This window comes from Tubulanus polymorphus, chromosome 4 (assembly GCF_964204645.1).
Source record: "Tubulanus polymorphus chromosome 4, tnTubPoly1.2, whole genome shotgun sequence".
Classification (NCBI taxonomy): Eukaryota; Metazoa; Nemertea; class Palaeonemertea; order Tubulaniformes; family Tubulanidae; genus Tubulanus; species Tubulanus polymorphus.
In genome coordinates, this window is record NC_134028.1 from 20,526,043 (window position 1) to 20,552,407 (window position 26,365).

At 37.0% G+C, this 26,365-nt stretch overlaps 2 protein-coding genes and 1 pseudogene across 2 annotated transcripts in view; 1 reads left to right on the forward strand and 2 right to left on the reverse strand.

The window, feature by feature from the left end:
- Positions 1-2,522, reverse strand: part of LOC141904177 (S-methylmethionine--homocysteine S-methyltransferase BHMT2-like) — a 49,408-nt gene extending 46,886 nt beyond the window's left edge. Inside the window, exons 1-2 of the mRNA XM_074792722.1 lie at positions 2,309-2,522; positions 1,955-2,067 (exon numbers count right to left, since the gene is read on the reverse strand). Coding sequence (XP_074648823.1) covers positions 1,955-2,067; positions 2,309-2,453 — 258 coding nt within the window. The 5' untranslated portion in view covers positions 2,454-2,522. The remainder of the gene's footprint in view (positions 1-1,954; positions 2,068-2,308) is intronic.
- On the reverse strand, positions 445-1,891 carry LOC141903289 (betaine--homocysteine S-methyltransferase 1-like; annotated as a pseudogene).
- Positions 2,523-3,414: 892 nt separating the features above from the next.
- On the forward strand, positions 3,415-12,028 carry LOC141904403 (BMP-binding endothelial regulator protein-like). The gene is made up of 7 exons (XM_074792988.1): positions 3,415-3,453; positions 3,568-3,630; positions 4,042-4,236; positions 4,355-4,454; positions 4,663-4,913; positions 10,947-11,051; positions 11,378-12,028. The coding sequence occupies exons 1-7, from the start codon at positions 3,415-3,417 to the stop codon at positions 12,026-12,028; spliced, it is 1,404 nt and encodes a 467-aa protein (XP_074649089.1).
- The last annotated feature ends 14,337 nt before the right edge of the window (positions 12,029-26,365 follow it).

The window sequence follows — 26,365 nt, forward strand, 5'->3', positions numbered from 1 at the left end:
AGATTTAGAATTAGATTGCCTTATTTTAGAACTGTAACTAGAAAATCTTCTGTCAAAATATCCGGTCTCCTATTATGGAATACTCTATCCGAATCAATTCAAACTATTCAAAGCGAACCTGCCTTTAAGCGTACCTACATTAAATCATTATTCAACACTTTGTACATTTTCATTCTATACAAACCTATGTTAATGTGTAATATGTGAAACTTTTTTTTTCTTTTCGCCTGTTAATTACTTGTGTGCATGATGTGTGAGTGTGATGAATGTGGTGTGGATGCTTCTGGGTGATACGGCTTAGATAGACTGTTTCAGTCTCTCCGTGTAGCCCCATTATCCTGTTACATTTTTCTTCGTCTAATCATACTTATTATATCGTTCAATAATGTAACATCGTAATGAAAATAAATTTCAATTTCAATATATTGACGTAATGGGCTTGTATTAATGAATAAGTTCCTTTTCTGAGTTGTAAGCAGCGCTGTTTGGACGACCGGTTTTAGGGATTAGATTCATCCAATAATCTCTACCGTGTCTGCAATAAATAAAAGAGCATGATATATAAAGCGATGCTTCCGCGCAATATGGATACTGGTATAAAAACGTCAGGATTATCCGGCTATCGGTTTACTTTTGACGATCATATTCATATACACTCTGTCCATATCCAGCCGCGAATGGTAAATTATGATCTTTTCCGGGTTGTCTGAATCCTCGTTCCTCGGATAACTGTAATCAGGGAAGTGTGATGAGACACATCACACTTCCCTGCTGTAATCAATATAATTATAATGTTAATTATCATGCGAATGGATTTCTCAATGTGATTTGGATATCGAAATGCAATGCAACATTTTGTGTACAAACTTCTTCAGCCATTTCACGAATATGATAACTCTCGAATCCGCAACATCCTCCGATGTATCTCACTCCAAGTTCATAAGCTCTACGGGCATAATCTCTACATTCCCAACGAGTAAGAATGCGTGGTTCCATCGCTGAAAATGAAAAAGCATCTAAATACGCATGTATTAGCTATTTCAATGTCGAGACGATCGAAATGTTATTTCAGCTCACCTAACATACACTCGGGTAAATGAGAATATCCTTCAACTAGATACTCAGTTTCAGGAGAAAGGAATCCGATTGGCTGCATCATCAGAAATTGAGATAAACCAGCTTCATTCAGGGCATCTTTCATCAATTTCATCGTTTACAGTTGCGCGTTATAATCAAACTGGCAATTTAAACCCACAATATCGGCCCCTGGGTGATTGAAAACAAACACATACGATTATGATTTAATAAACTTTGCACGACATTGAAACATTTTTGAAAAATAACGAATATTAAGAGGGATGTTTCTTGAGTGAAGGCATGATTTGACACCTCGTTTAGCCATTCTAACTGAACATTCTCCTGCACTGATTCCATCCATACACCCAACTGGACCTATTCTCATGGTACACGCTATAGGTTTGTTGTAATTCTTCATGACATCAATCGCCCACTCCATCTCCTCGATTGAACAGAAATACTGGATTCGAAAAATACATGTATACATTCGACAATACAGTGTTACACAAATGTTCGATTTGTTGATAGTGAAATTCCAATGTAAAATACCAATGAATATCATCCTAGTCTTGAATAACAGATGCTTACCTCCGCTATAAAGAAATCGACATCCTTTTCTTTGAACACTTGGCATTGCTTTTCGAATTCTGCTTGAACTGCTGCCTTCCCTTTCCAGCTGTATATGTCGGTGTAGGCGACAAACCTCCGCAAACTAGTAGATTGTATGATGTGGCAACATTACGTGCAAGATCGCACGCCGCGTGGTTTATAAATACATTATAAATATGTACATCATTACCAAAGCACTAACCATTCAGTACAATTTGTATGACTGAATAGTTGAATAAGAGTGAGATAGATAAAGACCACAACCTACGTTATAATTTTTGGCCGACTCACTACATTGAAGCATTCCATCCGTCGCGTGAAAGGTGAATGCTTGAATTACATCAGCTCCAGCTCGAGCAAATTCTTTATGTAAACCACTGACTGAAAAATGGCAAATTAATGATTTTTCTTTTATCGGCGAATCCCAGTTTTGACTTGAAGATAACCCAACGGTTATTTTATAGGACTTTTTTTCTGGCAGATGCCTCGTAGTTCGTCATTGTTTAAATTCAAAATGATGCCCACAAAACTATAGATTTTTTTGCAGGCAGGAAGGTGTGCTAAAATTGATCGGGTAAAGTTGGGCTGTGAATAGAATAAGTCACAAACATGTAAAACCTACCGGCGTCAGGATGTTCTAGAACGCATTCAGGAGTATACAGCCCAGCAGTCACATATCCTCTTTTTTCGAATGTATTCATGTAACTACCGTCGCCAATGATTATGCGTTTTGCTAATATCTCCAGTATATTCGGTTTAGCTGCCATATCTAGTATTTTGCAAATAAGGCCACCTTGAATCGTTTAACGTTTGACAAAGATTTCCAAACTGGCCTATGAATTTTACAGAAAACACATTTTACTATTAGGTCAACCATCGTTGTCCCATTCGATGGTTATAGAAATTGATTGCCTTGATATACATGTCACGCGTATATTCTGTTGTTGTTGTACGAGGTTCCGTCTAGGCAACTTGAATGAGAGTTTTGATGTATATCAAATCATTTACTGGACCGTTGCCATTGGGAAAAAGATTTCCCCCAAAAGTTGCACCTGTTCACGGTGACGAATATCCGCGATATCATAAGCTGAGATCCTGCCCTTTCTGATGATATCGACGAATACTATCAAGTCCATTCAATTTGATCATGTATAAAGGTTTATTAAGGTTTTTATGGGTTCATACGAAATTCCTGGATGCTGCGGGGACCTGCTGTTTGAGGGATGATTTCTCAAGGATTCTAGATTTTGGCAATTTGGTCGGAAGCCTTCATGAGTTGATAATTATATAATGTGGTTTTGTACGATATAAATTAGTTGCATCATATCTATAGAACTAATTACTGGATGTAATTAATCTATACCGCTGTTAATTCGTCGCTGATTTTAATATGTCAATTAGATCTTAATCGATTTACTCAATTACAATAATTAGAACAGCGTTGAATTAGTTTACCTTCACAGAAGTCGAAAATGTGTAATTAAGTAATTAATGTCAGTCGCCAGTGTTTTATTAATGAGATGTGCTCCTCTCTCACGTGTCGGGTTTGAGTGACAGATGATCCCGGTATAAAACAATCTGATGAGACATCAACAAATCAGTTCAGCCAATGACTAGTCATCATCATCACTTTCATTGAATTAGCGGATAATCAGTAAGCGCGGGATTAACGAATTAACATTCAATCGATGATTTATGGATTACCACTCATAGGATTTAAAGATTACAATGGATTATTACGCCGTTAAAACGATTGTGTTGATTTCAGTAATCTATTTAGTAACGGGTTAGTCTTCATATCTTATCGATAATAACAATAAAGTTATTAAATTATCAGATGTTAAATGATAATATTGAAATGTTGTTTTTCATCAATTAAAGGTTGTAAATATCGGAATAAAGAATATAAAAGTGGAGCTGAATAGATTGACGAAAAAGATCCCTGTAAACAGCACTCGTGTTCGGTAAGTAAATTGAACCTGGATTTCTCAAATAATATGTCACGTCTGAAATAGACTGCTGCTGCTGCTGCTGCTGCTGCTTCTGCTGCTGCTGCTGCTGCTGCTGCTTCTGCTGCTGCTGCTGCTGCTGCTGCTGCTGCTGCTGCTGCTGCTGCTGCTGCTGCTGCTGCTGCTGCTGCTGCTGCTGCTGCTGCTGCTGCTGCTGCTGCTGCTGCTGCTGCTGCTGCTGCTGCTGCTGCTACTGCTGCTGCTGCTGATAGCTACGACCGAGTCCCATCTGCGTTAGAATCTAATTCATTAAACTTACAGAAAAACATCTCATTCTAACTCACTGGATCCTGATTGTTTTACATTATCAAAGCAATGGTTTAATGTTTCAAGATATTTTTTTCAGTCCGGTGTTCTGACTCTAAGTAAAGTACAATGTCGCGCGGGATGTCGTGAACAGATATATAAACCGGGTCAATGTTGTCCGGCCTGTAGCAGCGAGAAAGAGAACACTAAAGGATGTGTTCTGAATGGAATAACCGTCGAAGATGGGAAATCAATGACAAAACCCGGTGAAAAGTGCACAACATGTAAATGCCAGGTATAAATGAATAATCATGTTTAGTTCTAAAACTTTTAAGCAATTCATACGTATTTCAATCATATACACACGTTCAATTTCATATAATATAAATATCATTGTTTTCGATGTGTTTCAGTCGGGGGAATTGACGTGTATTCGGAAAGTTTGCCCAGTTCTAAATTGTCCGCAAAAATATCAAGTACACGAAGAAAATGTGTGCTGTCCAATTTGTAAAGGTAACTAATCTTTTAAGATATCCAGGTTCGAGTCCTGGCCCGGTGGCATAATTATGTTTGGTCACAACTTCACCTCTTATATACCCTCTCTGAATTAATTAGGAGGAAAGAAACTTCGATCACTAACGAATTAGAGGGCTCAACGGGTTGAGGCATAAACAACATAAGTTCTTGTCGTTTAATCTACAATATTTGATTTTTCTTGCAGGTAAAGAAGCCGTATCGGTCAGTTCTATTCACGGCAGTTGTTTATTTCGTGGTCATCTTCATCAGGAAAATCGACATTTCATGCCGGATAAATGCACGAAATGTTCTTGTTACAAGGGCGGGATGCAGTGTTATCGTAAATCGTGTCCAGATCTGAATTGCCCGAAACAATTCTTGGTCTACGATAAGAAATCGTGTTGTCCGATATGTAAGCGTCCAGCTGGATGTGCATACAAAGGCAAAATGTACAAGGTAAATATCTTACTATTTGAGTTAAGAGCACATGACTCTTATTGTGAACATATATTCTAATAACCGTAGGATAAGCATTGACGAAATATCCCTGTACATTGTAGTATATTTTTCATAAAAAAGGGTGTATGCGACGAATAAGGAAAATACAGTTAATTTCCCTGTTTTCGGCTTAATTTTGAAGTAGATGAAAACCTGTTTTCTTTGAATTGAAGCCACGGGAACCACTTAACCTCATTTTCAAGCCGGCTTAGAATAGGCGATGTTGGGTTATTATGTCATTGATTTGCACAAAACGGACACCAGTATAATCAAATTCCCATCCTCGATGGCGAGCGTTTCCAAAAACCCAGCAACAGTGAGTTCCGGGAACTCATTTTGACATGGAATGTCGGAATCCCAGCCTTCGATAATTTCCCATCTCCACCATGACCCAATAGACTCAATTACTCAAATAATTTGCGGACCTCATTTTGACACGACGTTAAGAATTCAAAACCCGCCAAGGAATCGACCACGAAATTGAATTAATAAAACTTTTGATAAATGAATAAAAGTTTACCGGTAGGAAATTATACGGAACAATTATCATCTTACCCACGTACGTGTATATATATATATACCCAGCATTATAGATATTATTGAAGTTTTCAGTTAAACAAGCCATAACAGAATTTACGTGACATGAACTACTACCACAAAATAAGCTTTTCATCTTATTCCTAAAGGAACTGGTTCAACACTAATCAGTTATCTATTTTGTTACTAGCATGCAAAGCAAAACATTCAAATGTTTTTGATATATTCTAAATGAATTTTTGCTTTTATTTCTATTAACGGGATTGATGGAAAAGTTGTTTAGCTGAATCGCAGTATCGTCTCGCAACTGGATCTTTTATGACACAGTGTATTATACTTTTTCCACTGTCGGGTTATTTTCAAAGTGATTCACAATACGCGAGCGGATCTATTGCTATATGATAGTGATGGTGATTGAATACTAATTAAAGATAGAATGTCAGCTCTTTTATCTGTATTAGTGTATATAAATATATATATTTATTAACGTGTCATCTCGATAAACAAGCCAGCCTATAATAAGGCTTACAAGACACATTGACATTTACAAGTACAACAAACATGTGACATTGGATTAAGAATAAAGAATTTAGAATTTCGAAGTTTCATTGCGGCTGATATGAATCCGCAAACACTTACGATACGACTATTACTTAGTAGAATTTTAGTTTTTACGGCATTAGACAAAAGATTGATATCTAGTTCTAGGATACCATTGATCTTAGAAAAGAGGTCATTACGTAGATCAACGTATTTGTAGCAAGTGCACAAGAAACGTTCCTCTGTTTCAACTTCATTCGCTGTACATGCAACACATATTGTTCAATTGGCAAATTACGGTAGCGACCTAGTTCTATGTTCAAGGGAAAAGTACCATTTCTTAACCTTGCTATTGTGGAGCGGTTTGAACGTGATGTGTGTAATTTGACATAGTCTTCTGTTCCAAATTTTGGCTTAAGTACGGTATAAGTACGGAGTTTTGATTGCAGAGGAACATTTCTTGACCACGTTATTGCATAGTTTCTATATAAAATTATTCTAATATCATTCAAAACCTTTTTGATTTGATGGGTATTTAGAATAGATGTTCTCATAAAAATATTCCATATTACATTCAGTTAGAACTGACTTGACGAATGAACACCAATTAGCTTTGCCAATAAAGGCCTGTTCATAATCATAGAGAAACAAATGTTTGGTTAATCTAGTATCTGGCATATTACAAAGACGAAACCATAGGCGCAAAACCTCAATACGATGCCTAATAAATACCGGTAGCCATCCCATATCACCTTCAATCGATAACAAAGATGATTTGTATATGCCCATGTAATAGCTAGAAAGGACATAAGTAGCAAATAATCACGAATCTGAGAATGTTCAATGTATACACTGACTTTTAAGTGTTCTTAATATCCAGCAGTGATGTATAGTGCGTGTATTATTGAAGTTCGTTTAAGTGTCCATGTGCAATAGGTATTATCGGGTAGACGGAATGGCCTGGTCGCTATCGGTCTATATAGCTTTATGTCCTAATGTTACGGAATTATAAATAAAATGCTCTAGTATAGGCCTACAAAGAAAGTCTTTACAGCGGTCAAATGCATGGTCTCGAAGAAAGAGCGAACCATGCGAAAGTTATTTACAAAATAATGTGAATTATCAGGCCAGTAGTAGGCGGCATTGCAACTGATTCGAAATAGTTGTGTCATCACTAAGAAATATCACATTTAGATTAATAGTTTTAGCCGGTGCTCGTGGTAATTCTGATGCGAGAATGGTGTGATCAGATTAAACCAAATGATATTTTAATTTTCGTATAGTAATTACAATTGGTCGTTTGATTCAATTGTTCATTTTCTTGAAAATAGAAACCCTTATAGAACTCAGATGGAAAATCCACTATGTTAATCCACTAGTTTAAGCAAGTTTCGTTTTATCTAAATAATAGGCCTATGTTCAGTGAGTTTCGATCACAATGAGTTAAATTAGATATGATTATCATTGTTATGAGTATGAGCCAATTAGATTGGACTTATGATTGAACGTTCCGGTTTCATACAACAAAACAAATAGAATGGATATTCTATATCATGAAAATATCAAATAATATGTGAAACATTTCACATTGACACGATGCAGTGATATTAGTGAGCTATTTGTTCTATTGACGTTGACCGTGAACATGAATAAATGTACTTGTACCAGCAGAACAATTTTTGTCAGAACAGTCTTTGAACAGTTGAGTTACCTCCAGTTGAAGAATTAACTTTATAGTATTTGAAAAAATGGATTTTAATGCCTGATTCATAAGTCCTCATTTAATATCTTCTGATATCTGTCTCATAATCGGGCAACGCATATGGTATAGGAACAAACCTCACGGGTTTCAAAGTCCTGAAATAGGCTTTTGAGATCGGAATCGCTGTCGTCATCTTGTTATCATTTTAATACCTTCAACATTATTCAGAGCTTATCTCTTATTTATTTGGTGTGTCCCTACTAACCCACCACTCCTGCCGGGACTGAATTACGGGCTCGGATTTTGAAGTCAAAATTCGGGGTAACGAATATTCTATGTATGGATTATCGCAGATTCACTGAAATTTCAGTTTATATAAAACATCCAGTTAGGAAATTCCAGTTCAGTAAATAATTCCATTCAACCTGCACCAGCAAGCAACGATCTGGGGCTTTCAGTGTCGGCATTATATAATTATATATAGGCCTACTTTGAAATTCTGAAATAACTGAGCCATATTGACTGTGTTTTTTCTGCTCTCGTTTTCAATGAATTAATAGTCCGAAAGTTAATATTAACACATAGACTATATAGGCACGCTACGGTTAAGATAATAGTGAAATCGATCAGTCTAATGCGACACAGATTAAAGGCATCGGTAATGAAAACTAGTCTATGAAAAATAGGGTGTGAGTGCTGACTCCTACACCCTAAATTCTAGTAAAGAAATTTTTTTTTCATGTGGTCCAACCAGTATTTGATAAATCTATGCCAATGAACCTACAGAAAGATCGCATAGGAGACAGTTTAGGTGATGGTCTCACTGTATAAACTAATAGGGTTGCTCGTTCAGCCGCTCTTAAGTGCTCTCAAGAATACTTAGTTCTAATCCATCCCAAAATAAATTGTGCCATTTCTATTTGAAGCCTTTTACCTTATACAAAAACAAGAGGATATCGCCATAGTTGCACCATGAGCTCGCTATAACAAAAACAACTGAGGAGGTCAATAGTCAACGGGATCCAATATCCAGTACTCTGCTTTGCAATTAAAATGGACCTACAAAAATCCGAATACATCTCTACATTTTGTTTCATGTCTTTCGAGAAAATAGAAAAAACCACACTATCAAAAACGATGATATCTAAAATGTGCAATGAACATCTTTAGGCAAATACTGACCTTCAATTTCAAAGATTGTATTTATAGATTAATAATACACGATATACATTAATAGACATAATTTAGTTATCGAGCCCATTGCAGGTCTATGCAATCTGATATTATTTGAATATGTATTTATCAAGTAAGTTAACGCATTAATACGGTTGTTGATTTATAAGCGTGAGTCTATCCGGGTAACGGGTAATAATCCGCCACATAAAAATCTAGCCCTTCCAAATTGAATTTCATAACATGTTAATCGATGATTCTCATCTTGATTAAGAAAAACATTTATCGATGTTACTATTTCTACTGAGCACTAGATGATCGACAGTAATCCCTTCAAAGTGTACTGCGAACGCTAGCGAAGCACACGAATCATTTTAAGGAATGATAACTTGAGGATATTTTGATTCTAGGAGTACGAGTTGTTGATTAGATTCGAAACTCAGCCCATAGAATAAGACAATTGGCTAATAAAGGTCACGTGAAAATGAATAATGTCTATTTAACCTAAATTCAATGATTTTACATATATATATTCCTCAACACCGTTGTAAAAAATATTATCCACGGGTTTCTAAAATATTGCATGTTTCCACTGTTTCCCAATCTCTGCAGTATGCAATCCTTACGTCGAATTAAATACTACGATCAGAATTACAATTTCATAACCTTGTTTATCAACTTTAGGTGACAGTGATCAAATGATAATTGAGAATACTAAAGAATATTGTTTCTGAAGTATACTTCAGAAACAATATTGCTTGGGGTATGTGTTTCGATTGAATTCGATTAATTCGCCATATAAAACAAAAGCGATCAGACCATTTAGTACCCCGATAATACGGGTTTAGGCACGGGTATTTGTGCGGGCATCATCATCTCCATATACATATGATAAATTATTGCTGGAGATTTATAATATAAGTCAAAGCACTGATGCAGCATTGTAGTAAAGATTGACTGTTTATTTCCTGACGCTCGTTATTGCCTATAGGCCTACACAAGAATAGAGATCAGATGAAATGAAGTCCTGTCATTCAACCAAACGGATATTCAATTAATTTCGTTAATAAAGAAGCAAACCAAACTAAAGAAATAAAATCATTTCTTTGACAGAATTTGAACTTGGACCCTGAATGCTTTGTTTTGCACACACCCAGCTACTAACAAAATACACAACGGTTTGTATTGCCTATTGATTCGTTGCGCATGCAGTGAAGTCATTGTAGTGTATAATACTATTTCTCGTGGATTTTATTGGAGGTTGGAAAATAAATGCGCTTACACTCTGCAAATATGTTTTACACTCTATCAAGCATCAGAATTTGATAAAGTAACTTATCTATAATAATTGTGACTTTCATAATTACGGAACTTTGTTCCAGGTTTTGGAACCTAAAACTTCGATTGTTATAATATATTTAAAAAGATGTATAGTGTACCTACTGATTAATGAGGTTTCAACTTGTTAATATGTAGTGGACTTAACAATAGTAATATATAAGATAGAATAGTTTTTTGGGAGTTTTTCTTTATTTTCTACTTGATTTAAATTCGAGTCCCTGGCAGGTTTAAAATGTTTAATGCCGCGTTAACTCCGTAAATCACGGTATTTGACCTTATTGGGCCATTAGGAAGACGGGAAATTATCGAAGGCTGGGATTCCGACATTCCATGTCAAAATGAGTTCCCGGAACTCACTGTTGCTGGGTTTTTGGAAACGCTCGCCATCGAGGATGGGAATTTGATTATACTGGTGTCCGTTCTGTGCAAATCAATGACATAATAACCCAACATCGCCTATTCTAAGCCGGCTTGAAAATGAGGTTAAGTGGTTCCCGTGGCTTCAATTCAAAGAAAACAGGTTTTCATCTACTTCAAATTTAAGCCGAAAACAGGGAAATTAACTGTATTTTCCTTATTTGTCGCATACACCCTTAAAAGAGCAAGAAACTGTCTTTTTAAATTTGAATTAAATCTTTATCTTTAATGCTAATCTGTCCTTTATTCCAACCTTGAACTCAGTAGTATTCTATTTATAGATTGATCAGATCTGGAAGGATGGATCCTGTACTGATTGTAGTTGTAAAGATGGAAAAGTCACCTGCCAAGAAATAACGTGTGGTTCAACTCCTAAATGTTCACAGGTAAATATCTTAGTTTCCATGGCTGAAAACCTGGTAAAATTGAGGAATTAATATTAAGATCATTATTGATTGAAAAAACCAATAATTATTGTTCTATCATTTCTTGAGTGAATACCTACTCGATGTTTCGACCATATCCTAATACTTGTTTGCAGGGATACTTTCGGGCTGTTTTTATTCTAAATGTGGGGGTTTATTTTAGTTTGATATGTTTTAATGCTGCCCGTCATCCATTTTTGGAGGGTTTTTCGATGGCGTTCAAATCATTTCATATTTTCGTGAAATCATGAAACTTGAATACATTATATCTTTTCATTTTTTTTCAGAAATCTATTCTCTATCGGTCTGAAGGAGAATGTTGCCCTCTATGTGTCGCGGCTCATAGTATCTGTTCAGTTACTAACTCGAACAAGGATTATCTATCGTACGCTTCGTTTGACGGGTTCAATTACAAATTCGGCGGAACTTGTCGCTACACTTTACTTCAAGACGTCGCAGATCGTCGGATTAACATCCGCGTCAAGAATGAGTATCATCCGTATCCGACTGTCAGAACTAAACTCGTTACAATCATCGTATCTTCGTTATCTATCGGGCTTCATCGAGATCTGGATATCAGAGTGAATCGTAGTAAAATCGCTGTTCCGTTCAAACATGAAAACTTTACTATCGAAGTCGTCAAAAACGCGACAGTGGTCGTGAATATGATAAACGGATTTAGATTAACCTGGAGTAAACAAGGCGATATCAATGTTTACGTAACTGCGAGTTGGCAGAATAAATTAGGCGGTCTTTGCGGTAATTTCAATCAAGTCGTAAAAGACGATAGTAAAATGAAAATCAAGCAGGAAATTGTCTCAGACTCGGAGCTTTTCGCCAAGTCGTGGCGAGTCGGTGGTAAATGTAACTGCGACGAACCGTTTAATAGTAGAAAGTCGTCGTGTAAAACTGTGCTCATCAGAAATGTGCTGTCTTAAAGAGTCCGGCGTTCAAAAAATGCCACAAGAAAGTCCCCGTCCAACCATTCCTCAGGTAAATATCAACTTCTTTAGCAAAGAAACCATTACGCGTTGGGGAATAGGTGGTTCATGAAAAAAGAATTTGTAAAATTCACGACCGAATTAACCAGTTTCCTCAGTTGGCTGGTACCGAATAAGGAACAGTCCATATCTCATAGAAACAAGTTACGAAACTCATAAAATGAAAAACTAGTTTGATAATTATTTGTTATCTATTTTATTTTCAGGGCTTGCACTGATAACGTTTGCGAATGTCCTTCGGGTAAAAACTGCGAATGCGCCATCGTGAAGTTTTACGTGAAAGAATGCGCCGAGCACAACATACAACTCAAACTACCTAAACAATCTCAATGTGACCATTCTACTCGGCAGAAACAACATGACTCTTACTCTTCAAAGAAGAAGAAGAACTTGAAGAAACAAAACAAGCAGAAAAGAAGAGGAAAAATGCCGTTGTTGTTACGATCATTAGGAGGTGTCGTAATTGGTGATGAGTTCGAAAACGCCATATTGGATTAGAACGGGCGAGATCCTACATAATGATAAAACCTGTTCTGAAAAAATGTTGACTTTAAGATTAGTAAAAAAATTCAGAAAGATTTAGTGAAAAAAATGTTTGTGTCTAGTGGAAAAATTATTGATATGATAATTGATTCTTGGTGTTCTTTTTTCCTGTTGCTGCTGCTGCTGTTGTTGATGTTGTTGTTGTTAATTAAACTTTTTATTTCAGAGTTTTCAGGATTTAAAGTCATTTCGTAGAGTATGTAGAATATTTCTATATTTTTTTGGCATTGTTTTCAATGTCTTTATCTCTAACATTGCTTAACATATATATATACACTGTACGATTTTGTTATCATATTGCGACTTTGTTTTGCAGGTTGCAATTAGTATGTTTTTGTAAATTTTTGTATTTTTATATAATTCTTTAACTCAAATTCAATGTCTTGACGTTTGTAATGTTACAACTTTTATATACTGTGCTCTAATAATGAATTTAGATTGTATTGATTTGTTACTAAAATATCTGGTTTTTTCAGGATAATGTAAATAATCGTATGTTTTTATAACATTTGTTTGAAATAAAACATTTGATATCATTTATAAACAATTTGTCGTCAAACTTCACTTATCCGCAATATCAAAATCGTGTCTTGAGTAGGGTGGTGATACTCGACCATCTCCGGGCGCGGTCGCAAAAGGGGAATTGTAGAAATTCTAACTAGTTTTTTCTTTTGAAAGGCAAATCAAAATATAAGTGGAACACAGCGAACTTCACGGGACCAGAAAATATGTTCATTATAACCGATAGTTATAACTAGTATGAAATCGATAACATTCTCTTACTTGGAACGGAATTCATCATATTTTTGTTGTCAACCGAGTTCGAAATAACAAGGTTTTACTGTATTTCTGAATGCATTTTACCAGCCTTTGCCCCTAAAAATTTTAGAAATCAAATCATGAAAATAATGTTCAAGTTCGATCTCCTGCTGTGTATGCCTGTTTAACCAAACAATTCTCATCGATGAGCAGGGATTTTATTCGATCCCAGGATCTCCTCCGTAATTACGAGTCTGCATATTTGATATTGTATATTTCATTTTGTCAGGGGTCGCCGGTCGTCACAGGGTGCCCACAACTTGCGAGGGTCGTGTCTAGCTATTATTGTACATGCCGGGGCCACTAGTTGTCCTCGCGGGATATATTCTGCCGAATATTGAATCAGCCGTAAACATTCAAAGCAAATCTTGATTCTGATTGGGGCAGTTTATCTGATATCAAGACAATCCATCTGAAGCCATCTTCAAAACTTATCTGGAAAATATCTTCAAAACTTATCAAATATATCTGGACTCACGTGAAAAGGAGGTAGCCACTTTAAACAGATGTGGAACGAAACAAAATATGAGAGATAGGAATTGAGCTAATTTAAGCCCCATCAATTTATCTATAGACCATTCTGAAAAAAAATGGGATACAACGAATATCAATTAGCTTCAAACACCTGCAAAATCAATTCGTTCACTTCGCAAATCTACAATAGACAAAATGCTCGCGCTTAAATGATTTCAGCATTTTCAGATCGAGTCATTAAATCAGATTTGATATTCAAAAGCAGCTAGGATGACTTGTATTCTGCGAGATACTTTGATGAATATCAACAGTTCGATTGACATGTACATGTTTATGGGATTCTAAGTCTATAACAAACGACTGCATTGAGTTCGGGATTAAGTAATTTCTATGCGGTATTTTGTCTCCGAAAGCTCCTCTATCAAAAAGGAATTAAGTCTGGTATATATAAACAGAGATGAAAATCTAAACATTTAACTCTCATCGAAAGCTTTTCGACTTGTCACAGAGTGAAAGATTCCGTAAGTAGATATATGTTCTTTGTTTTTAGTTTTACTGTATTTTTGTTGAAAGTGTAGCATTCAATCCTTAGTCAAATTATAGAAAATAGAGAGATTGGCCAGTTTGTTTGACTACATCTACCTATCATAGAATCGAAAGTGTAGTTGTTAACATATTTAACACCATTCTGAAGAATGGCCAATTCTATTCTACAAGAGGGAATAGATTACATGTATATTGGTAACTATTGACTTGGTTAATGTTGACCTCATCATTCAGTGAGCTAATATCAGTGCAAATGAGTCAACCCCTGATCAACTCCGCACCCATATCGGTCATTTCGATTTTTGGCGAGTATAGCGTAATTTCAGAGGTTGATTTTGACCAGTTTCGAGACAAACGATCTGTTCCGTTCTCGGCAGTAAACCCGGCTTCAGACGGGATTGGCGGTATATCGGGGGTTTACTGTATTTTTTAAATGATAATAATCTATAATTCATTGATTACAGACGAATCGGTAAAATGAAATTTTCGGCAGTTTTTGTGTTGTGTTTTTTACTGGTGGTCGCCGTTACTGGTGATCAAATAGAACGAGCTCTCCGAGACGCTGAGACTGCTGGACACGATCCGCTGGAGTTGATGGAGGCCAGACGAACCGTTCAACTGATGAAACGAGGATGGTTCAAGAAACTCTGGAAAGGAATCAAGAAACACTGTTCTATTGGTTACAACCGAGGCTTCACAGCTCAATGCAGTGGTTAGAATAATGAAATATGCTAAAACATTTAAAAACATGAATAAATAAATGTTAATCGAGCAGCAATTGAATACACCTTGAGTTTATTCAATCCTATGTTCAGATGATCAAAATTCAGTCAATATTCAACGCCCCCTGGTGACCATATACAAAAACTAATGACCTTGAAACTCACAATCATGGAACATGTCAGCAGCTACGATTTTGTAATCGATAATGTGATAAAAAATATGCCTAAGTACCAATATAATATGGAAATGCTAAGCATTCTACTATTCAACGCCCCCTGGTGATCATATGCAAAACCCAATGACATCGAAACTCACCACAATTATAGAACATGTCATGAGCTACAACGGGCGCAAAACGAACATCATAGAGCAAAAACGAAAATTTTCCTCAAAAACTTCAAAAATGTGTGAAAAGTGCTGATTTTGGCGTACAACAATGGCTGTGCCAGTAGGCCATCTTGATTCTACCAAGGCCGGTTTTTGGGCTGAAGATGTGTCTTGGGTAGATAGTATAGTATAGTAGTTTATTTGTCACCATCAATATGTACAAATGAAAAATAACAAAATAGGTTATATAAAGACAATGAGGTGACAGGAGTCTGAATAGATACATATATAACCCAAATATCGAGACATTACATTGAAGCGTCTTTTTCCAAAAATTTCCAAAAATAACTGAATTCCGTCTACGAGTAGATACGTGAAAGGTCGAGACGGGAATGGTGTCCAATGGGCTGCCCTAGAAAGTAGGGACAGATGTGATGGGTCGAGACGGGAACATGGTGTCCAAGGGGATGTCTAGAGAAGAGAACCTGACTAGAACAGCGCTTGGTCCTACGAGAAAGACAACGTGTCATAAGTTTATCAATCATATTCATTTTTCAGAAAAATTCATACACTCTTGACTTAGAAGAATTACATTTGAATTGATAAATGGCAAAATAAAACAATAAGCAAAAAGCCCCCGAACGTGAATTTTGAGAGATTTGAATCGAGAAACTCGATTTGTAGAAACCAAATGTTAAACTCGTGTCATTCATCGAATATTTAATTACAATAGGAAAGTTTCCAGTTACCAGGTGCCATTTTCAGCGTGTCTCACATTGTCGCGCAGATTTTAACATGTTCAAAACTAAAACCTTTAGTGCGATTCATTGTCGTCCATCCCTTCTTAGGCACAAAATCTAAACTCGGCTGCAACAATCCGATACAAAAAAAGATGCGCGTCACTTTTAGGAAGGCGCCTCAAAAAATTGGTAATTCTGTGTTATTGGCTGTAACTTTTAAACTTTCTGAGATACAATTAAGAATTTTTCACTTAAGAGTTTCATCTGAGGATTTTGTTTATACTGCATTCGTAAAACTATCTTCATAGAAACGCGCGTGACCACGGGTTGATCAGTGCAAAGCGTGCAAGTGGTCGACCGTCGATTTTCTGCATACGCGGGTTAAGCTATTGTCACGTCAATTTTCAAACTGTTAAAGATTTTCAAGATCAAAATTCAATGTTGAATTGCTCAGCTCATATATAAATGGTATATAGTTAATTTGTATTTGCGACACACCTCTACTAGGTCAAGGTCGGTGGACACTAATGATGGCGGCTTGTCAAAAAACTGAAAATTTTCACTTTCAAGACGATTTTACAGCTTGATGAGAATCAGTTGATACGACTGGTATTCACAGTTTGACTGAGGCCCAGTTGTCCCCGGCCCTTATTATGAATAAGCAAAACATAAACAATTTCAGACTTATTTCCCGTTCGCATTGCTTTGTGGGAGTTTTTATAACAGTTGATTTACAGTCGGGCTCAGTTAAACCTCGTCTCAAAAGAGAACCACTGTCGCAGTATTTAATACCGTACGCCTTCAGGTTTAATTCACTCGTCTATAAGAAATATCTCAGCGGACAGGAATGTGAAAAAATGGCGTTCGTTGCCGGACAGCCAGACACAGCTGTCAGTGACAGCCGGAAGACACGCCCACACATCGGTCACACCTACAGGTATCAGCTCTCTTATTGAACATGTCAAGTTGAAACAAATCTTTTTTCTGGCGTTTCTAATCTGTTTAATTGGTTTTCTAACGCAGATGAATCGAATTACTTGTTATCGTTGAGATTGGGGTCTCGTGCAGTTGTTTGAGTGGAGGACTGGGAACCAAGAGGTCCCTAGATCGAAACCACATCTGGCTGTCCAGACACATGCATGGACTAAGCTCTGGTAACTCTGTCAGGTTGTGAGCCATAACAACCTATAAAAAGGCCTTGGTCGTCTCTTAAGAACTACTAGGGTTACACTGTTACTTGCTGCTGTGACCCAAAACTCGTCTAATTACACGCTAGGTGGCGTTACAGCAATAGAAACTTGTCCTATGTATTGGACACCGTCTGAAACAACTGGAAGCTCGTAAGTAGCACCTGCTAAGAGGTTCCCGGGTTACTTGTAAGTAATTTCCGCACACCCCTTTTGGGGGAACTGTAAACTGCGAATCGTCAATGAAATCAATACATCACTAAATTCATTTCTAATGCCAAAAGAATTATTTATTTGCATTTTCAAGCATTGACACAAATCTTAATCGTATAGAACAAGGAAACGCGAAACCTACAGAATTAGAAAATACATTTTCTAGTATAATGCGATGCTGTTCAAATTATCCATCATTTCTATATACATATCTAGTTTTCTAGTTTTTTCAATGCATTTTTCAGAGATTTCAAATGGTTTCTTAGATCTTTGGCATTTTTTCGTACGTAATCGAAAATCAGCGATTTGCCTTGTTTTGACTTGAAGACTTTCGACAAAACGCTAGGTAGTTGTGAACCTTATTTTTGGAAATGAGTTGTTGTAGGAAGTCTATATTCGGGATTGGAAACTTCCGCGGAATCCTCAAAAGATTGGATTCGAACCGTTTACGGTATGTTCCATTGCGCATGTCTATTGCACGCGACAGAACAATAATCTCCCGTTCGATATGGCTTCGGTGTTAGACGTGAAAGATGAAACTAGGAAAAGATTTTCATATTTGAGTGTTTTGCGAGTTGATATCGATATTGTTTATAGGTAATTCGATTTTCAGACATATTTCCCGTTCGCATTGCTTTGTGGGAGATTTTATAACAGTTGATTTACAGTCGGGCTCAGTTAAACCTCGTCTCAAGAGAGAAACCACTGTCGCAGTATTTAATACCGGCCGGACGCCTTCAGGTTTAATTCACTCGTCTGTCAGAAATATCTCAGCGAACAAGAATGTAAAAAATGGTGTTCGTTGCCGTACAGCCAGACACAGCTGTTAGCGACAGCTGGAAGACACGCCCACACATCGGTCACACCTACAGGTATCAGCTCTCTTACTGAACATGTCAAGTTGAAACTTCATATCTTTTTTCTGGCGCTTCTAAACTGTTTAATTTGTTTTGAACCGAATTACTTGTTATCGTTGAGATTGGGGTCTCGTGCAGTTGTTTGAGTGGAGGACTGGGAACCAAGAGGTCCCTAGATCGAAACCACATCTGGCGTTGGCTGTCGAGACACATGCATGGACTCAGCTCTGGTTACTCTGTCAGGTTGTGAGCCATAACAACCTATAAAAAGGCATTGGTCGTCTCTTAAGAACCACTAGGGTTACAGTGTTACTAGCTGCTGGGACGAAAAACTCTTCTTATTACATGCCAGATGGCGTTACGGCAATATAAACTTGTTCTATGTATTGGACACCGTCTGAAACAACTGGAAGCTCGTAAGTATCACCTGCTAAGAGGTTCCCGGGTACTTGTAAGTAATTTCCGCACACCCCTTTCTGGAGAACTGTAAACTGCGAATCGTCAATGAAATCAATACATCACTAAATTCATTTTTAATGCCAAAAGAATAAACCATTTTACAGTTGCTAGCCGCCATTTTGTTAGGGTACTTTTGCCCCGTATTGTTGGGTCATTTTTTTCTCTTTTTTAAAAACTATCCGTGATGTGTATTGTATCATATTTCATCTGTCCATGGATGGATTTTGACAACTTCAGCAACATTCAAACCGCGTGAATCTCTAGTTTTCAGTTATGTAAAAATCATTTCTCAAATTTACAACAATGCGACATGAGAGCGATATAAAAATCGGTGGTCAGTTTTTGCCGTGCGCATAGAAATCCAGGGTACTGAACTTTGAAGTTCGTTTTTTTCAGAAATAATTTTCTAAAAAATCCAAACATTTCAAGCACTGTGCGCATAAACGCCCCCTTTCAGGTGAACTTTGAAATTTTAATATATCTTGCCTAGTTTTTTTCCTATGGCTCTTTAACTGCAGCGCGTGTATTGTCATTCCGAGATTCGGCGCTGTTTTCATTGCGTGTATTTCAGTATATGGGTGTTATTTCTTCATTTTAACTACACTTGTCTCTACGGAAAATGGTTTTAATTGTTGGTACGAGTATCAGGTTTAAATATCACGTCGTTTATGCAATATAATAGGTCGAAGACATTAGAGGTGTTGGGGTTTAAGGGATTTTTCTGACCAGTTTTAGCAGCGAGACTGAGCGGCATTTTGATCACGCATTCGAAGTTGCGCGCGGGAAGAGAATATATAGGCCTATATTGAGATGGAAGAAGAAAAGAAATATAACACTCAAAATCGAGTATGATATGATGACCATTTAAATCAGTAGTCTATCAATAAATTTACATAAAAATCTACTGAAATTAGATGGATGGAGAAGTGGTCAAAAAGCTGGACAAATGGGGTGGGGCAAATATTCAGCTACTTTCTATGAATACTTTCTATGAGTACACACAAGATTGATTAGATTGGGAAGAAAATATAGGAAAACTTTCTTGTTTTGGAGGTGAAATATCAAGTATCAAGTTCGAATGTCATACGCAGGTGATAAAAAGTAAAAAGTGACATCTACCATCACAAAAACGCAAGAAGTGTGTGGATTGCATTTACAACAAAAGAGTGATATTTTGGGTTTTCTTGGGTGCATGTACGTAAGCCTCTGCCTGCCGTAAAAGCGGCTACCATTACAGCCATTACGAACTAGCGCCGGAGAACGGAATACAGTATTAATGCCGTAATATTTAAACCTGATACTCGTACCAACAATTAAAACCATTTTCCGTAGAGACAAGTGTAGTGAAAATGAAGAAATAACACCCATATACTGAAATACACGCAATGAAAACAGCGCCAAATCTCGGAATGACAATACACGCGCTGCAGTTAAAGTGCCATAGGAAAAAAACTAGGCAAGATATCTTAAAATTTCAAAATTCACCTGAAAGGGGGTGTTTATGCGCACAGTGCTTGAAATGTTTGGATTTTTTAGAAAATTATTTCTGAAAATAACGAACTTCAAAGTTCAGTACCCTGGATTTCTATGCGCACGGCAAAAACTGACCACCGATTTTTATATCGCTCTCATGTCGCATTGTTGTAAATTTGAGAAATGATTTTTACATAACTGAAAACTAGAGATTCACGCGGTTTGAATGTTGCTGAAGTTGTCAAAATCCATCCATGGACAGATGAAATATGATACAACACACATCACGGATAGTTTTAAAAAAAGAGAAAAAAATGACCCAACAATACGGGACAAAAGTACCCTAACAAAATGGCGGCTAGCAACTGTAAAATGGTTTATTATTTATTTGCATTTTCAAGCACTGATACAAATTTGAATCGTATAGAACAAGGAAACGCGAAACCTACAGAATTAGAACATACATCTTCTAGTATAATGCGATGCAGGTCAAATTATCCATCATTTCTAAATACTTTTTCTAGTTTTCTTTATTTTTTTTCAATGCATTTTTCAGAGATTTCAAATTGTTTCTTAGATCTTTGGCATTTTTTCTTACGTAATCGATAATCAGCGATTTGCCTTGTTTTGACTGAAATACTTTCGCCAAAACGCTAGGTAGTTGTGAACCTTTTAACTTTAGATCGTCCAAGATCTTGCTGTTGACGATAGTTTCGCAATCCAATTTGCTCAGTGGTCCCGATATGGCCTTGCCGTAATGTTCGACAGCAAGAGATGATACCTGTCGATGAAACCAAACACATAATTGAAAATGCTATTTCCCGGAAAGCCCTTTAAATACAATACTGAGATTATAAGAATTTTAAGAGGTTATAGTGAGTGTAGCTGCGATGGATTAACACACGTGATAGGATTGAAAAAACGCTTTTTGACTATACAGCGTTTTCTCTTTATAGACAGATATTTACCTTGCGACATGTGCTTTCATCAATGGCATCGGTTGAAACCCAGAAAACCGCCAGAAAAACCACCAAAAAACTGATCAATTTCATGTTGTCTCCGGAAAACTGTAATCAGATCATAGAAATAGAGACTGGTTTCCGGCAGTGTCAGAACTGGAGACTGGTCCCCGGCTGTTTCAGAACTACAGATATCATGAGTGATCTTACCTGTTTAATGTGTGTTGAGATTTAACGTGATGTCAAAGCGACTGACGAATGTTTCATTTTGTCGATTGAATCATGCGAGTTTTATACATATTTTGGGCTGAATAATATTTGATCAGAAGTTGCTGAACGGCTTCACATTAAACATCCCACTCAGTAGATTTAATACCAACTATTTACAGGATCGAGATTCGATTATTTCTGCTTTGTTTAATCTGTCTGCATCTGTTTTTCTACTGTATATTGCTGGAAATTTGAAGGACGATGGAGGTTTTACATTTTCAATTCAACTGAACTTAGGTACTTTGTCCAGGACAGTGTAAATGGATCCTAGAAACAAGTCTAGAAGTGTGGAACTTGGTCAAAAACTGTAGAAGTAGGTCCAGAACTGGATCTATTATGCGGCTTTCATGAATTATATTTATGGGCTTTCATGAATATTATTGAGCTTAGAAGTAGGCCTAGAAATGTGGACCTGGGTCCACAACTATGAAGTAGGTCCACAACTGTGAAACTGGGCCCACAACTGCAGAAGTAGGTTTAGAAGACAGTGTGGAACTGGGTAATCATGTCGAAGAAGTTCCAGATTACTGTGGACTGTAGAAGTATGTCCAGAAGTGTGGAACTGGGTCCACGTATAGAAGTGGGTCTAGAAGTGTGGAATTGGGTCCACAACTGTCGAATAGGTCCGGCACTGTATAACTGGATCGAAAACTGTAGAAGCAGGTCCAAAATTGTGTAACTGGATTCACAACTGTAGAAATAAATCGACGAGAAGTCGTTCAATTTGAAGAATGAAAGTTTTACATATTTGATGGGCGCTGTGATAATATATAGATTAGGGAGTCTAAAATTCAGTTCAAAGATTAAAAATGAACTTATTTTGACAGCGGAAACCTACTGCTCGTCAGGCCATCTGGCGGGATAGCAACTTTGTATGTACCCCATTGTTTTAACACATTGAATATTGATAAAATCATTGATTGCACTGATCACCAGTTAGGTTATATTCAAATCCACCATTAATTATTCGTATCAATTAGATGACAATGATAGGTTTAATCAAATCCCCTCTCTATTGGAAACAATACAAGTCATGTCTAGAAGTTTCTGCCACATTTTGAATTTGCCGAAAATCTGCATGATAAAAAATTGCAAAAACGGGAGAGACTGAGGCAGTCTAGGGGTACCGTCTGACTAAGCCCCGGACGGTGTTGAGACAAAATGATGTTTAAACGCTGATAGTTGAGTTCACACTTGTCCCTAACGCTAACACGGTATTATCCCACGAGCAAACAAGCGATCAAACGTCATATTGTGTAACAAGATTATTTCGTTAATCATGTCATTCGAACGAAATGTTTTCGTGGGAACGGCATTTTTTTCATTCTAACGAAAATTTCCTCGTAGGAACGACACGTTTTTCATTCCAGCGAAATGCTTGTTTTTTGATGGTAGGCGATTTCCCCTAACCCCTTAATCTATGAACGAGGTGGTCATACAGATTATTAAGGAGATCATTGCCATTTGTCAGTCAAAAACCGGTTCCGTGAATACCTAATACCCATTAATCCTCCTAATATATGTTACTAACCCTTTATGTATAGAAAGTAGCCGAAATATTGTATGATTCTCATTTAGTTTCAATGAAAAGGTTGATTATAATAGAATGTTACCTGAATCGAGCATAAGATTAACTACTTGTGGATCGATCACGGATTTGGAATTATAATCTAACACCCCAATGAAGTACCCCCTTTAAAATCACGTGAGCACCGCCCTTTACGTCCATACATGTATATGACATTCCGGTCGAAAACTCTGGTCGAGAATTCCTTCTTGTAAGAATAAATAAGGATATTTTTTCATCGTGTCACCTCCGGGGGCAAGGCAAAGCATACTGGTGATATATTACAACCAAACCCGACATAAACCGCAATCTTTAAAATCACCTTCATTTCACCTTGAAAAACTGCATTATACAATCGCATTTCAACAGTTCCTGCATTTGCGCAGATTTTTTTTTAGATCAATCTTGTTATTCAGAAAATCTTGACTATTTTTGCAGATCGAGTTCGATCAGGCGCAAGATTGAATTCTACACTAGCTCTCAATCGAATAATTGTGTAATACAATGTGTAATCAGTTGTTATGACTTGCAACAGAATATGACGTTTGTCTAAATGATCGTGTGTTTGATCACGGGATATATACCGTATATACCGTGTAAGCGTTAGGGGACACGTGAACTGTGTAAACTAAAATACCAGTGTTAAAACATCATTTTGTGTGAACAACGTCCGGGGCTTATTCAGACGGTACCCCTAGACTTCATCGCCCCCTTCCCATTTAAATTCATTAAATTTCCTCAGGTTTACAATTCATGAGCATACAGATTTGTCGGCATGAATTCAAACCGTGGCAGAAACTTCAAGACATGACTTGGAGTATTTGCCATAGAGGTGATCTGATAAAACCGACCACTGCCATCTAATTAAAACAAAATAATTACTGGTCGGTTTAGATAGAATATAACTGGTGATCAATACAATCAATGATTTTATTGATATTCACTGCGTTAAAACAATCGACGTAATGCGTTATTTTCGCCCATTCTCCCCAAATCAAACAAGTTCTCGTCGATTTATTGCAAATACAGAAAAAACACAGAATATGTAAGTCAAAACGTCCTTTTTTCAGGTTGAGACCCAATTCCGCAGTTTTGCCCATGAGTTCCACACTCCTGGACCAAGTTCCATAAAACGAGATTCTGTTCCACAGTTCCGGATCTATTTCCACGTGTGGACCCAATTCTTCAGTTCTGCATGGACCCTCCAGTTGTAGACCCAGCTACGCAGTTCTGAATCTATTTCTACCGTTTTGGATCCAGTTCCACGGTAATGGAGATACGTCTACAACTTGGTCCCAGTTCCACAATTATGGTACTACTTCTACAGTTGTGGATCCAGTTCCAGCTGGACGCATTTCAACCATGGTGGATCGGTTATATAGCTCTGGACCTGCTTCTACAGTTGTGGACCCTGTTCCACAGTTCTGGATCTACTTCTACAGTTTAAGACCTAGTTCAACACTTCTGGACCCGTTTCTACAGTTGTTGGCCAAGTTCCACAGATGTGGACCTACCCCGACAGTTGTGGTCATGACTCCACACTTCTGGATTTGCTTATTTAGGATCCAGCGCCACAGTCCTGGACAAAGTTCCTAAGTTCGGTTGAATTTGACTCAAGAGTTTGAAAATGAGTTCATTTTCAATAAGTTGCCTCTCTGTGAAATTGTGGAACTGTAGAACCGGAAGTAGTTCGTATGATATTTGAATCTAAAGTTTAAATCTAGTCTTTTACAATAATCAATTCATGTGTGCATAAAAAATATGTCGAACCTCCATCGTCCTTCAAATTTCCAGCAATATAGAGTAGAAAAACAGGGCCAGACAGATTAAACAAAGCAAAAATAATCGAATCGATCCTGATAAATAGTTGAAATTAATTCAGCAACTTCTGATCAAATATTATTCAGCCAAAAATGTATAAAACTGGCAAGATTCAATCGACAAAATGAGACATTCGTCAGTCGCTTCAACAGTACGTTAAATCTCATTATACACATTATACAGGTAAGATCAATTATAATATCGGTAGTTCTGACACAGCTGGAAACGAGTATCCAGTTCTGACTGCCGGGAACAAGACTCTATTTTCTATGATCTGATTGCAGTTTTTCGGATACAACATGAAATTGATAAGTTTTTTGGTGGTTTTTCTGGCCGTTCTCTGGGCTTCAACCGATGCCATTGATGAAAGTACATGTCGCAAGGTAAATATCTTTTAGTCATATCACGTGTGTTAATCCATCGCAGCTACACTCCTGAACCTAAAGTCTACAAATCTCCTTGATCCTACGTGCAGTTGATATTACTTAGGGAAAGAAGATTAATTAACGTAAAAACCTCTCAGTATTTGAAACAAATCTCTGAAGATGAGTGGAAGTATTCCACCCGAAACGTTAGAATGAAATAACAACTGTTGTTTAAGATCTATATTGTGGGTTTTTACGCAGGGACTGGAAATAGTCTCAACTATTTATAACCTCTTCGTATAACCTCCTGATAATCGTGACATCAATGTTGTAATTTGAGGGTTCACCAGGAAAAACCATTTTCAATTACATTTTTATTATATAGGTAGCATCTCTTGCTGTCGAACATTACGGCAAGGCCATATCGGGACCACTGAGCAAATTAGATTGCGAAACTATCGTCAACAGCAAGATCTTGGACGATCTAAAGTTACAAGGTTCACAACTACCTAGCGTTTTGGCGAAAGTCTTCAAGTCAACACAAGGCAAATCGAAGATTTTCGCTTACGTACGAAACAATGTCAACGTCATTAGAAACAATTTGAAAACTTTGAAAGAAGCATTGAAAAAACTAGAAAACTAGAAAATTCCATGCATAATGATCGATAATTCGAGCAAAATTGCATTTATACTAGAAGATGTATGTTCTAATTCTATAGATTCCGGGTTTCCTTGTTCTATACGATTAAAATTTATGTCAATGTTTGAAAACGCAAATAAATAGTTTTTAGTCGGCATAAAATGAATGTAGTGATGTATTGATTTCATTGAGGTTAACATTACGGGTAAGGGAGTTAGTAGTGGGACGATCTTGCATGCCAATTAACGCAAACGGGAGATTGTGAATGGAACCCGAGGATAAGTCTACAGA

Excerpts from the sequence above, each read along its gene's own strand:
- LOC141904403 (XM_074792988.1), top strand. The coding sequence starts at position 3,415 with ATGGATTATTACGCCGTTAAAACGATTGTGTTGATTTCA. Across the intron at positions 3,631-4,041 it reads GATTGACGAAAAAGATCCCT|TCCGGTGTTCTGACTCTAAG; the intron begins GTAAACAGCACT and ends TATTTTTTTCAG. Across the intron at positions 4,237-4,354 it reads GCACAACATGTAAATGCCAG|TCGGGGGAATTGACGTGTAT; the intron begins GTATAAATGAAT and ends GATGTGTTTCAG.